Raw genomic sequence first — 15,479 nt, forward strand, 5'->3', positions numbered from 1 at the left:
GGGGGGGGGGGGGCGGCTCCCGGGGGCGTTTCCAGCCAATCAGCGTGCCGGGATCGGGACAGGGGCTTTCACCGTGCCAGCTGAGCCGCAGGTCAGAGACCGAGCAGCTTTCTTTGAGTTTTCAGACCAGACAGCGAGGAAAAGTTTGCGGACCTGCGGGCGGCTCCTGTCAGCGGCAGCAGCTCCGTGTCTCACCCAGCCTGTGCGGAGGTTTCCTGCGGGTGAGAGGCTGTACAATCCTCGGCAGTGTTCTGAGACTGTACGGCCCCGATCCCCTTCAGCCCGGCCGGTCACACTCTGCCTGCTTTCATGGACTAAGCAACACGTTTATTGACATGATCTAACAGAGGGCGTCTGACCTGCGCACGTCGATGTGACAAACTTTTTCGACTCTCAAGTTGGACTTAACTCAGACTGTCGGGGAATTACACCACAGCAGACACCATGACGGCCGATAAGGAGAAGAAAAGGTAAGACATTTAATTTCTTCCTTCCTTCCTGTGCTTTTAATTTCCCCCTGGTTATGACTTTATTAATCCGCAGTGTGCAGATGACAGCCTGTGTTTATTCAGTGCACAAATTGCCTGACAGTTAGCTACTGTTGTGTGACAGAGACCTGTTGCTGCAGTGCTGCTGCTGCTGCTGCTGCTGCATGTGACCTGGCCTGCATTTCAGCTCTGATAGTGGTTGTTATAAATCACAGTCACAGTCAGTGGCTTCATGAGGCGTTTATAAAAAGCTTTGTGACAATGTTAATGTGTTTTCAATGCAATCATGGCCCTTTGGTTGGGACTGGACTCATCTAAGGTGGTAAGTGGGTGATCTGATTTAGTCTGCACTTGACATGAGGTTTAGTCTGCTGCAGGGTGTCACTGTAATAAACCAGGTTTAATTCTGATTTTGGACGCTTTTAAAGGCCTTTACAACTTGTTTTTAATGAGTAAAAACATGCAAAATCTAAACAGGTGGACTATGTCCCATCATTGATCCATCAGATTCAATATATTTGCTCATCTATGGGTAAACAGAGCTCCTCCTGGGGTGTCTTTTTCCAGACATTAGCTTTTGCTGATCACAGGCGTGCAGTTTTGTGGACATGTAGCTCAGCAGTGGCTCAGGGGCACAAAGCGCAACACTTTTGGTGACCTTTTTGTAGTTCCTTGACATAAAGCTTCAGTTTCCTGCAAAGCCACAGATGACACTTCACCTCTGCAGAGAGGATGCTTCGCAGACAGTTAAAATACCACAACAGCAGTCGCCTTGTGTCGAGTGATAACTGTGGTAATAATAGAAATGCCTACATAAAGTTGCAGCCTGTCAAGTCAAAGCATGTCTATAGTTTTTTTCCGCTAAACTTCTCCTTCAAAACAGAGTCCAAGTGTTTAACCTCTGACCTCCTTTCAGGGACGATCAGTAATTAGTCATAGGCTGGTGAGGAAATTTCCAGAACTGCAGGTGTCCAGTAGAAGCTGTTAGTGTGCCTTCCTGTGCCGGGCGCCACTTTGCTAGGTTTTAAAAATACATATTTCGGGCAACATTCATGCAACCACCTCATTTTATATCATCTGCTTAGTCACCTAACAACCCAGATCATGTTTGATTGTTAAACCAGCTTGTCACACATTCACTGACATCATTGTACTCTGCCATGAGACACCTGGGAAAAAGAAATCCTTCAAGAAGCCGCTTAATCATTGAGCATCTAATGGGATTTCTATATTTGTACATATTTATGTGCATGTTTTCCTTTTGAAAAGCTTGTTTATTGTGTCATCAGTGTCTTCCTGTAAGTCCCGCCCTGCTTTTTGGTTGTTAACCGTGCCCCAGTAGTGATGAAGTCATGGGCCTGATCTTACAAAATATACTGGTTCCAGCTTGTCCCAGTCTGTGTCACCATAACAGCTACTTAATAATGCCTGGTAAAGAGAGAATCAACATGTTACCTGTGGAAAACCCTCAATTTAATCAGCTCTCAGAAAGGTGTTTAATTTGAGACACATAAGAAAAGCAAATGGGACATTTAATTGAGAGATTCTGAGATATTACAAGAGAACAATTTGTCTACTTCCGCACCACCGGAACATTGATTTGAATCGGCAGAGGGTTTGGGTTTGCGTGACGCCGTCTTGTCTGTCCTGTCCACCCTTGTGACTCTCTCCTCTCCGCCTCTTACCTAACAGTAGTTATCAAACAGGCCCCAAAAATGAACAGAGCAGGTATTAAGACAGAGGACAGAGACACTGGACTCTCTGTCATCGGGGGATAAAAGGGAGAAAATAACATTAAGAGACAGAGAGTGAGACGAGTCCAGGAGTGTTTCCTCTGGCTTGTCGACGCCTTCCACCGGAGAGCTATCGGCCATCTTAGGGAAGGAGACCTGCAAGTGTGTCTCTGTCAGGCTGCAGATGAAAAGCGTCTCTGTGTGTGTGTGTGTGTGTGTGTGTGAGTGTGTGTGTGTGAGTTCACAAGTGTCCGTCTCCTCATTGATGTGTTTTTCTCTCTCTGTGTTTGTATTACACAGTAGCACATTGTCGCTGCTGCTGCCTGGAAGTAATAATTGCTCTGATAAGTTGTATGATTCATGGCGGCTGCCTGGCAGCACTCAGTGTTTAGTTGGGATGCATTTTTTCAGATTAGTTTTATTAATTTAACTCCCGATGATGTGAGAGGATGAACTCCGTGGAATGTTTTTGTGTGATTGTCCACTTACTGTCACGCTGGTAAAAAGTCAACTTTGGTTTTTGACTATAATTCCTGTCAACCCAAATCTCTCTCAACAAGAATATGTTATATAATGAATAGCACACAATTTAGCACACACACACAATATTTTGGCACTTTAAGGACTCGGTACCATCAAGACGCCCTGACACACAATAATAAGGGGCAAGGGATGGTGATATTTCCAACATTGAATCCCATATTTTCTACATAAGAACCACTCAGAGTGCATCACACCGTGGTCACTTATCACAGTAAAAACAGCAGCTGTGTTCAAATCATCTGTATTTGTTCAGTAGGTTTGTAGATGGGCTGCACCTCATGATATTTTACATTTAACTGCCTAATTGTTTGGCAGATAAAACATCAGAAAGTCAATTTCATAAGAGTTAAGAAAGTGTATGACTTCAGTTCCAGCATCATGTGTCCGGGTCCCTTCTTATGCAAGGGCTCAGCAATGAAATTTATGTAACCCTGATCACAACCCTTGCTGAACTCCAACAAGCTGGTTTTAGTTTCTGGTACACTTACCACACCTTAAAGGTGTAGCGCACTTGCAGAGGTTGTTATTGCAACCAGTAGGTCCCAGATATCAAATTGTACTCTCGGTTTGCTGTTGGTGTTTGGAAACTGTGGCTCGGCTGCCAGAAGAAATGTTGGCATCGCATGGTTTCCCACACATTCATTATATGTGGCGGCCTGCCATGATTAAAACATCTGCCACCACAAACAGGTTTTCTATTTTTGGAGCTCCACTGTTCATTAGATGTGGTATTGAAATATAAAAACTGGTTTCTGGCAGAGACTTAGCAGCAGAACATCAGGCGCAATGATAGTGAAATTTAATTGTTCATTCTGCCGGGTCTAAAAGTTTGCATTCACTCACAGTAGCTGCTCCTCTCACCTGTCAATCTGATCTGATCAACTTTAAATGGCTCTTTATCATCATAATTATCCATCCTGCGAGTCACAAACAGCTGCTGAGGGAGGAAAGAACACATGTAGAGAGCCACCTGTGCTGCGTTCAAAAACTTCTGACTTTAGCACAGAGTTACACAAATGGACAAAGAGGAATTTAAAAGGAAAGTTTGCTGCCATTGACCCTTGACCTGGGAGACACTGCATTGTACATTTCTGCAAACCATGGATATGTTACATTTGCATGTTTTATAAAATATTAACATTTCTAAAGTGACGCAAAATGTGAGCTGACTTTGTCTTTGGGAGATGGAGGGGATGGTGTGACACCGAGGCAAGATGCATGTCAAGCTGCAGACTACTGTTTGAGACCACAGTGCAACAAAACTGATTTTTTTAACGAGTCAGCAGCTTTTTAGCCACCAGTTGTGGGTGTTTATTTAGCAATCTATCATTATTTTTCCTGTCAAGATAGTGCAACATCGCTGCATTTTTATTTTTATTTTTACCGGGGATTGTGCCACTAAAACTGTCTATTTTAAGCCAGGACATCATCTATTCCTAATCATGACCAAGTGTTTTTTGTGCTTAAACCTCAGCGTACGTTAACCACTGTGTTTTTGAAAGATAAAGTGAAAGTTTCATCGTATCTGCCACATAACAACGTACAAATGTAACTTATCTGTGGTTTGCAGAAATGTAAAATGGAATTGGAATATATGGACTTTTTCTGCTGGAAAAAAAAAATTACTGAAACATGTTAAACCATCAAATTAGTTGTTGGTTCATTTAATAGCTCTAAACAACACGCTTAAAACATTTGTTCGTACATGCACACCCGAAGTAGAAAGTCTAAGGATCTCAAGGCCTGAGTTGTTACAGACTGTAGCTAAGAGATCTGATCAGGTAGAATTTTGTTTGAATCATGCCAACTGCGTCACATTGATCCTATCAAACATTAAAGTCTCTGTTACTGATCAGTTTAACCCCTGAATACACTCTAGTGCTCAAGTGTTTGTTGTGGTGTGTCACAGCTATAGTTGACCTTTAACACAATATGACACAATAACACATCAGCAGTGTTTCTCACCTTACTTCCCCCCCTCTGACTACGTTAAATAGTTTTATTTTTACAGCCTGGCTGACTGACACCAGAAATACATTGAGGGCCTGTGAGGAACCCCACTCACTTCTGTCAACATGTGAGTCCGCTGGAAACAATGTTCAAAGGTCAGAGTCCAGGGCAGCTGCCAGGCAGATATGCATTACATGACTGTGGAGAGATTGATCCATTTGGGTGTATTTTCTGTCTCTTTTTAAGGCCGCTCACCGTTATCATCGTCAGCGCGGTGTAACAGTATATTCTGGCACCATGCAAATTTGGGATCTGAAAAAATATGAACTAAAATACTGACGCAGTACAGTCTCATCTCGCCTGTTTTTCTGTTCAGTGTTTTATAAAGAAGCATATGTGTCTTAAAGAGCATATTTAGGAGAACATTATTAATGGGGCAGATTTTCAGTTAAAATATGATGTGCATTTTGCACTAAAATCTATAAGAAAACTAAGTAGTTATGTGGGAAGAAAAGCAGGACTCTTCCCCTGTCAGTTTTTCTCTCATTAAAATACTAAAGTGTTAAAATACTTAGTGTGTATGTAATTGTGAAGACATTGCTGCATTTTGTGCCGGGATAGTGCCACAAAACGCAGCTGTTTTTTACAGTAACATCGCTGCACTTCCTGTTGGTGTAGCGCCACAAAGAGTGATTGCTTTTACTGAGACATGTTGGGATAGTGCCATGAGGTGAGTTGTTTTTACCTTAGACATCAGGATAGTGGCACAACTATGGTTAATATTTTACTGAGACATTGCCTTGTTTCCTGCAGAAAAGGTGTCACTAAGAGCAGTTGGTTTTTACCATGATATTACTGCACTTTCTGCAGGAATAGTGCCACAAAGAGGGGTTGTTTTTTACGTGATATTGCAGCAATTCCTGCAGGAATGGTGCCACGAATAGCAGGTGCTTTTCTGCAGCAAGTTATTGCTGCATTTCCTGCTGGGATAGTGCCCCCAAAACCGGGTATTTTAAGCCCAAACGAGGTGTTTTCTTAATCATAACCAAGTGGTTTTTGTGCCTTTACCTAACTACACATTAACCCCAGTGTTGCTGAAACATAAAGTGCTGCAAAGTTGCAATGCATCTGCTACTGATGTAAGTGGAGCTGCTTCTTTTAACATGTAATGTGTTTGTGGTGCAAATATTGAAGGATGAGCTTACTTGATATTTTGGTTTAAAATGTCTCGTAAACACTCACCAGCTTTGCCCCTAAATCTTTTGTTTTCTGCTCCTTAATGTGGGCTGCTATTGCATCTTTGTGTCCCACTCCGTTGTGCGAACTCATGAGAGGAGAGGGGAGGGAGAGGGAGGAGAGCAAGCTGCCAAAAACAAGCCAGATAGAACAGAAGGGGAGGACAGAAAGTTGTTAAACAAAACAGAGCGATAACCAAGTGGACGTAGAGGTTGTACAGATTAATATGAATCAGTAAGGAGGGTAAAGACAGATGAGCAGAGGGCAGAGGAAGCAGCTCTGACATTGTGTCGGACTGTTGGGGCCTGTCAACTCAGCGGTTCACATCATCGCAGCACTCTGCAGCGAGCCGAGGCCTGGTTGGCACGGTGCCGTCATGCCTCTTTTGTGTGCTAACCCCTGCCAACCCGGCCTCCCAACACTACCCAAACATCACGCCACTTATAGCAGCCGCTCAACCTGCCCTCTGAAAGACACAGGAATGCAAGAGAGTGAAGCCCAAATGACTCAAAGTGGAACGAGTGGAGTTACTGCCTCTTGTAGACAGAAAAAAAGTATTTTTTGTTGTCAGAGATGGGAAGCAATTAAGGACATTATCTCAAGTACGGAGCTTCAGCACAGTTTCAGGCTCTTGAGTTCTCAAGTTTGCATTTTTCTGTATAAAAAATAAATGTGTTGCATCATGTACCTCTGTGTTTATCTGAGCGCTGTGGTAACTGATTAGATTTAAATTTTACATTCAACATAAGAAATATCACCAATATCTTTCTTTAGGATTATTCTTTGCAAGTTTTCAATTTTTTTTAATTCAAGCATTAAAAAGACAATTATTCTCAACAATTATTTTTATCATTGATTAATTTGTTGATCATTTCTTTGATTCATTGACTAAAAACAGGGGATGCACTGCTTGTGAAAGTCTGCGCAAAAACTGATGTTTAAAAGAATAATTTTGCCAATAGCTGATTTTTTTTTTTTTTATTTATTTCCCCTTTTGTGCCGGGGAAACAAAGAAATCTATAATTGTAATAAAAATAAAAAAAAATGAATATATAAAATAAAAATAACTGAACTTTTGTTAAGTCATTCAGCCCTTCATTACCCTGTTTTTGATAAGCATAAATTCAGTCATGCACATTTATGAAAAATCACATCTTTTATTGAATTGAATTAATCTTTTATTTAAAAAAAATAACTGCTTCAAACGCCTTTTTAATATATATAATATATCATCATTTTATAATCATTTTATATCCTGTTATAATATCTTATTTTATATTGCCGTGAACACATTTACAAAACAAAACTCCGTAAAAACGTAAAGTAGCTGTATTTATTCAAGTTTCTCGCCAGAACTATATTATTAAACTATAGATTACATTTAAACACAACATGAGAACAATGTAATTCACCTCACACTCATGTTTTACTGCAGAGAGCTTAAAACGCATCATAATGTACCTCAATATAACCTCCGTGAGCTGTTAGCTGTTAGCAGCTAGCGTTAACTAACTGGGGTGCATCCTCTGAGCAAATTTGTGAATCCTAGGATAGCGAAGGAACGGCCTGCCTTACTCTGCGTCTGATTGGCTTACCCTGACATTCATACCCTAACCAGTCTCACTCCCCTTGCATAAACCTAACCACTCCAACACAGACAGTGAACACCAGCCAGTCATCGGGACAGTAGGCCGGGCTGTTCCCTCGCTATCGTAGAATTCACAAATTTCTGGCCCCTGAGGTGCAAGTTGTGAGTTTACTGTGTCCTTTCGTCCCAACAGCCTCCCAGGGAAGATCTCAAACACATTTTCTATTGTCCCGGGATGACAGGATGCGGTTAGTCTCGAGCTCTGCTTTTTAGCCTGTGAAAAATTGATATGACACAGAAAATATCTGCCACTGCCACTGGTGAATGTCATTTTATTTGCCGATAGGCTGTTGGCAGTCGACAAGGCGAATATCGGCTGATACCATTGTTACGCCAGTGAATCAATGAATCCCTCCTAAAAACTTTTAGTCCATAAAATTTCATAAGTATTTCCCCAGAGCCCGATGTGACTGCTTCAATAGCCTGTCATGAAAGACTGAAAACGTTCTGTATCCCACGCTGAGTAAACCCTGCTGAGTTATCAGTTTGTTTCGTGGCTCTGGTGGACACGGAGTTTCCCAAACTGATTGTCCTGAGTGATTTTGGGGAAACAGTTGTACTTCTACACGACAGAGCTGGAACGATAAGTCTCAAGAATCACTGCCTGTAATGATTCCCAGCCCTGGACTGACCTTTGGGATAGATGCATATCAGCTACAGGCTGAATGTGTTCCCTGAAAACCACACACCATTTACTCAGGCTCAGTTTTAAAAAGTGGTTGCGTCCATGCTCTGTTTTAGCTAAGCTCTATTTTTGGCCCTTGTAGTTCATTTTCAGCTGAAATCTGGTGGAACAAACAGCAGCTTTATATCAGCAGCAGCGGCAGCGGCATTAAAAGCCACTTGAGTCTGTTTGTCACTTTTGAAAGAGTCTCTCTGTGGTTAAGAATCTGTCTTTGTGCTTTGAGACGCCGCTGTTTGTGTTTGAGGCCTAAAGCTCTTAATCAGAGTGTAAACAAGTGAGAGGAAGATGAAGTCAGAAACACAGGGAGACAAAAGAGACTGGGCGAGTGTGAGTAAAGACTTATTGGAGAGACTCAGGGTTATTAAGTGGAGAAGTGATAGAGATACAGATGCAGTATGTTTCTCAGCTGTGGGGGTATGTTGTGGTTTATAGTGATTAGTTATCTGAGGAAGACGAGCAGCAGGGGCTCGTCAAAGGGTTAAAGAGCAGCTTTAAGTGTTAACTGAGCCAGCTGCTACTTTAAACAGTGGTGGACTTTAATGTATCAGACCAGCAGGAACTATGCAGAATTTAAAGATTGATAAATTGGTCGTAGGTGCTACCATGGTGACCTGTCAATTAAGATGCGTAGCAGTGTATACTCACAGCACTGTGTACATTTAGATGGCTGTGAACTTGTTTTTGGGTGTTGGAACTTTTACGATACAGTCTATGGCCCCAATCACACTGAGATCCGCCGCATCAAAAACGCCGGCGTAACTGGGCTATTAAATGTGACGGAAAAGCACACATAAACCAATCCTCTGTAATCTTCCCCATGCCCCATCTCTGACTTTCTCTCTCTCTCTCAAAGACAGTAGCGTACATGAAACTATTATGACATGAGCTATAACTACTAACTACTGTGTATTTATTTATTTAGGCAGAGGGTACTGTCTGTAGCTCTGGTTGAGGGTGAGAGGCTGTCAGCAGATAAACAGAGATCTGTGTGGGTACATGAGACCCTAAAAAAGAGGCTGGATCATGGGGAGGACCACCAGTTGGTCCAGGAGCTTCTCCTCCATCATGGACGTTTACAGGCATATTTTAGGATGACTCAGGGGCAGTTTGACAACCTGCTGTCTATCATCAGGCCGTATAGCTCTGGGTATCCAGCAACTGCTACCACCGGTTTCTCCTCCATTGTTTACCAACTGTTAACTTGTTGTCATGACCACCACAGAAGCCCCGCCTCTCAAACATCCAACTGGACAATGGGAAAAAGTGGAGATGATGAGGGGTGCTTTTCTGCTCTGAGGTGAATTTAGTTCAGAACACTCCAGCAAAACACCAGACACCTAGAGCACAGACGTGAGGTGCGTAGCAAACACAGCGAGCAAAAAGCTTCATTTTCATTAAAAACAATTACCTGCTCTCTGTGTGATCAGAGCCTAAACCAGCCCTTAAATCAGAAAAACAGTGAATATGAAGATACGATGCTTCATTCAAAGTGTGATGACAGGCTTTCAGCAACAAGGTCAGTTCATGAATTAGATCTACGAGGTCTTGACGACGTGAAAAATCATGATGTAGCAATACAGAAAACAAAAATCTGTATTTTTTTAATTTCTTAAACACACTACCTTCAGTTTTAGTTGAGAATTAGAACCACAAAACTTGAAGCCCCTGGTCAGCTGTAGGTAAAATCCCGTTGGCCCTCGGGCCCCTGCTGCACAGTGGGGAGAAGCAGCAGGGGAGGAGAGGAGGTGGTCTGGGAAACCTCTGCATCTTTCCATTGTTATTTTTATCTCACTTATTCTCACCCGCCCACTCCTCCTCCTCGTGCCTTCCGTCTTTGTGTTTTTTTCTTCTGTGTCTTTTTGCTCGTATCACATTCTCTCATATTTATCCTCGACTCCCGACTGTGCTGTTTGCCTCTCCCCGCTCACTTTGTTGTGGTTGTCCCCCCCCCCCCCGCCCTCCGCCCCTCTTTATGCCTCCATGTTTGAGGTCATTTGACCAGGCCTATGTCTTCCCCTCTCTCCCCTCCTTCAGAACTCTGTCTCCTTGCCATTTCCTATTTCCTGTCCGCCAGCTCCCCTTCATCCTCTTCCTCTGCTACCAAAATGTCCAGGCTCCCTGACTGTGTGTCACCTGGCTGAGCTCCAGGTCCTCCCAGACTCCTTAAAGACACTGTCTGGCTGACCATAAAGTCTGGCTCCCCTACGTCAAGTCTTCTAAAGACAAGTTCACACTGCACGACTTTGAGAGTCGTCAAATCGCTGAACTCTCCACTCTTCACAATTTGCTGAGTTATTTTTGAAATGAGAGTCTTGACGTCGTTGTGGTTTTCACACTTCATGACTGAAGTGATGGAAGGATCACACACTACAGGATCTTTCATCAGGGGGCCTCCCCGACGAGTGTCTGAGAGCACACACAAGAAATGACAGGAATTTTTGTTCTTAAAATAAATGTTCACAAATACCCCGTTTCCTCTCGGTGCAACAACTTTGGCTTATGTTGCAAATGCAACACATACATTAAAGTCCCGAGTGTTACAGGCGACCTCTCAACCCAGCTCAAGCGCTTTCATTGGCTGTAGTTTGCCGACAGGTCCCATGAGGTCCAGATATTTAGCCTGCTAGATATCTGCGGAGCATCTGCCATCTATTTTTAAACAGTTCACACTTGGGCTGGATATGGATATATTCAGTATCTTTAAGGTGTGACCAAAATTACAGAGTTGCAAGTAGTGTTCAAACTTCTCCAGTCAAACAGTTCTTGCATTCGATCCTTTATTGCACCAGGGGTCGTATCCTGATCATCCAGACTCCCCACTGGATCAGTAAACGTTGCTGTCTCTGGAGCCGTTGCTCTCTCGATGAACTGTCAGTTCAACGTCTGCCAGGTTAGCACGAAATATCACAGCAGCAGTGACCGGTATATCACTGGAACCATATTTGCACATGTGTACAACGACATAAAACCAGATAACGGAGAGAAAGCAGATGTGACAGGAGAGGTCAACGAGCCACTCGTTTTTACAACGGACCTTCCCTCAACTTGAGACAAAACAGAACAAAGGGGAAAAAACTAAATGAATAAATACAGAATAAATGACAATAAGAAATGCAGGGATGAACAAGAGTTTCAAAAATCATGTAAAGAGATAAAAATTAGTTTTTTTGGTCTCGGTTATGGTTCAGAAAAGATCATGTTTTGGCTTTAAAAATCTGTTTTTTGAGGCACAATTCCAGCTTGAAATGCAGCGATGTCTTAGTAGTTAACAGTTGTTTCTTGTGGCACTATCCCTGCTTGAAAAACATGAATGGGTGGCTACAAAATACCCATGATTGGTGCTCAAAAAGCAGTTGTATGACTCACTAAATCACAACCAGTTTTGTTTGTTGGTTTTGAATTAAGGTGTCACACTATCTGCACCATCCGCACCGCCTCCCGGTGACAAAGTCAGCTCATATATTACGTCACTTCAGAAGCGTTGATATGATACATAAGAAACAAACATATGTAGCATATTTGTAGTTTGCCGAAACGTACAATGCCAACATTTTCATCTTGTGATTGTGCTGACCTGTGTGTTTGCAGCTTTCTGCTTCAGCCTCATTTTTAACCATTTTAGACCATCTCAGTCTCCAAAGTGAATTTGTTGACTCTAACAAGCAGTGAAAACACACCAGAGCTGAAAGCCAGACACCGTCCACAGGACGTAACTGTATCAGAGCTTGTTTTCTGCCTTCAGAGAGATGAGACTTTTTGCTGCCTGGGAAACATTATGAACACTTGAAAAATATCCCAAGATACACAAGACGAAAAATTCAATCTCAGCTTTTATTTATTTAGTTTTTATTTTGACACATTTGTGTAGAAGTTAGTGAACGTACATGAAGAGAAATCTTTTTCAAACATCTCAGACTTGAGTTTCACTCGCAGCTTTTTGCTTTAGCTGCCCTGTAAACTGGTATGTGAGAAGTGAGAGTGGTGACGAAGTGAAAACCAGTACAGTACAAGGCTTACATTCCTTTCTCATTAAGTCTCTGTAATCCTTTTCTACTGATTACACCTAGTCAGTCCTGTTTTCAGTTTGTATTCCAAGACACAGAAACTAATTAAATGCAGCTTTGTCCTTCTCTCTTTCACCTCAGTCGTCACATCTCTTCACCTGTTCAGAGTTGGTTCTATAAGGAATCTTTTGTCACTAGAGAGCATGCACAAACTTCTGTTTTTCAGTTTTTACACGCAGGAGTAGTGCTGCAACACAAACGTAGTGGTGTCGCTGATCAGTGCTCCAAGGTTGTGACATAGTTTGCTGGTGTCATTTTTAGACAAACAAACCAAAAGCCAAACTTTCTGCCAGATGCTGCTGATAAGAGCTTGTACAACACCAACCCACTTTAGTTTTGCTCAAAACATTCCCACAGGTGCTTTTTATAGCTGTCACATATAAACCCACTGACTCCTACTCCTCTCACCTTCGTCCTGCCTCTTAATTTGAAACACTTCAATCAGCTCTGGTGACAGAACGTCCTCATCGAGATCTCAGAGCTCATGTATACATTTTTGAGAGCTCAAATCTTTAAAACACATCTTTTGATTTGCAAAATACGAAATAAGCATTTAACTAAAGGAGATAAACGTGAGTAAATACTTGAACTTACCTGTTGGTAAAATGTAGATTGACTTAACTCACTCTGATAACCATATTCCTGCATAACACTTTGGTTAAGATGTGTCTTGAATGGGTTTTAAAAAGCATTAAATTGAACTGTCTGATACCTGTAGACACCCTGGATGTACATAAGATCAATACGTGATAATAAATGTTAAAACAAAATTATGATACAAAATAAAACATGAAAATTATTGTTCTTATTCTTATTTTTAATTTCTGTGAACTGAGCCTTTAAGCGCTCTACATAAAATCTTAATTTAGTTTCCCACAGTTCGTCAGACGGCCTGTTTAAACGTCAGCCGTGCAGCGTGTTTGGTATTCTGATGGAGGATCCCTGTGTGGTCAGCTGACCTCCCTCATCACAATCCAGTTTATTGCCAAGTAGGTTTTCACGCAAAAGGAATTTGCTTTGCTGAACTGGTAACATAGTAAGAGAAAGTGAGATTAAAAATAAAGCAAGCATTGCAAAAAAAAAATCAAGAGACATAAATAGTCACAAAAATATTAATAGATACTATAAAAACATGGACATTATATTTTAAATGATTAGTTCATACAAGGTTTCTTTCCGTCTGTTTCTCTCTCTGTCTCCCCTCTGTGCCTCCTTCAATCAGCCAGTCTATCACGACCATCAGCGTGGCGTGGGCGGGTTTGTTTGTTTGTGCCAGAATGTGTGTGTGTGTGTGTGTGTGTGTGTGTGCGTGCGTGTGCCTCTCTTTCATGAACTATCAGAATCATCAGCAATCTCCTGCATCGTTCTTCCCCTGATTGAGCTGAAGTCGGGGCCCCTGTCTGGGATAGCTGTTTGTTCGGCCCTGTGTGTGTGTGTGTGTGTGTGTTTGGCTATATTTCCAGAACTCTATGTTCCTCAGGATCACAGATTAGCCCGTACTGTATTGTTGCTCTGTGTTTGTGTTCGGCCAGGCGCCACAACTACAGGAAGACCCACTGTAAGCAAGGAAAGGTGTGTGTACGTATGTTTGTGTGTGTGTGTGTGTGTGTGTGTGTGTGTGTGTGTGTGTGGTTTGGGTGTGGGCAGGCTCCGTGGCCTTTTCTGACCATAAGCCACGTTTATAGTGGAAACTAACATCTACTCTTCCTAATAAATCACTTAGTATTAGATTCAGTCTGTCTTAAAGGAAAGTTTTTCAGGAGACTTTTTCAAGTACGTTTTGCTGGGTTCAGACCACGAGACATTTTTGTCCGTCACTTTGTCAGATTAGGCGATTGTGGAGTCGTAAAATCACGCTGTGACTTGGCCGACAGACCTTTCAAACTACACATGTGATGTCACTGAATTATCTCGTCCTATTTTTATTATTATTACTATTAGTTCAGTCACTGTGGCTGTTCATGTCCCAGCTGAAATGTTATTGTAGTAACGTGTAAAGTGCCACTAGATGGCGGGAGCTACATTTGAAGTCACATTTAAAAACCCTGCATACGCCTGACCGTGCACTATTTCCTGGTATAAATCCCAGATCAACTTGGAGTTGTCTGCATTTGGATCAGCCTCACATCCCGCCCTCTACACGCCCACATGCAATCATAAATTGTCAATGCATAGCACCTCATGAATGTTGATGAGCCTGCTGATCCAGACCGGCTCACTCTGAAGTCGTAAACCAGGGCTTGATCAGTGACTTCCAGCGTCAGACACCAAATAAAAAAGTTGTCTTTTCACGTCAGCATATGTGGCTGGTCGCCAATATTGTTTAATGGTGCCTGGCGGTGTCAGGGAAGCGTGGTGGGACAACAGCAGAGGTTATGGCGGTGGAAGTCTGAGTAGGGCTGGCGGGAGTGGTGGTGGATGGGTCTAACAACCACTAACTTTCACCCAGAAGGCTGGTGTTTGCTTCCCGAAAACAACCAGCGCATATCTTGATGTTGAAAGTCCAAAACCAAACGTATGTGATGAGGTTGGAGTGAGAATGTGTCGGCTGATCAAAGGTTCTTTACGCTGAATCAGCTGAGTGTCACCACAGCTTTTATATGTTTACAGCATGACTGATAGACTGATTGCTTCATACCTTACCAAAATTTTTTGGACAATCCAGTCTGATCCCGACCCTGAGACATTGATTGAAGATGTAAGTTTGACAGGTGAACACAATTTATTTATATATTTTTAAGTTTTTATGGCGATCTGAGATTGACAATCTCTTTTTCAAGGGAAACCTGGCCAAGACGGCAGCACACAAAAAAGTTTCAGCCAATCAATAACACAATAAAAAAACACAAAGTAATGCACAGTAATGTAGAAATAAGAACACCTTCGCCCAGTGAAAAGAACCAACTAGGGATGTAACGATATAGTCGATTATAGTGACCAAATTATCACCGTAAACGATAATATTGCGATATTTTTTTAAGCACTGTAAAATGTCCAAAAAATAGATACATTGAAATAACTTCACTAAATCTTGTAACTTCCTTATCATACCAAAATGTTAACAGCCAAAATCTTATATTAAAATGAAACTTTCACATTAAAGGGGCAAGGGATTGGCACAGCAACAGAAAA

At 42.1% G+C, this 15,479-nt stretch overlaps 1 protein-coding gene across 1 annotated transcript in view; it reads left to right on the forward strand.

Annotated features, from left to right (window-relative positions):
* Positions 1 to 78: 78 nt before the first annotated feature.
* epas1b (endothelial PAS domain protein 1b) overlaps positions 79 to 15,479 on the forward strand; it is a 76,022-nt gene continuing 60,621 nt past the window's right edge. Inside the window, exon 1 of the mRNA XM_050071279.1 lies at positions 79 to 470. Coding sequence (XP_049927236.1) covers positions 445 to 470 — 26 coding nt within the window. The 5' untranslated portion in view covers positions 79 to 444. The remainder of the gene's footprint in view (positions 471 to 15,479) is intronic.

The sequence above is a fragment of the Epinephelus moara genome, chromosome 19 (genome assembly GCF_006386435.1).
Source record: "Epinephelus moara isolate mb chromosome 19, YSFRI_EMoa_1.0, whole genome shotgun sequence".
Taxonomy (NCBI): Eukaryota; Metazoa; Chordata; class Actinopteri; order Perciformes; family Serranidae; genus Epinephelus; species Epinephelus moara.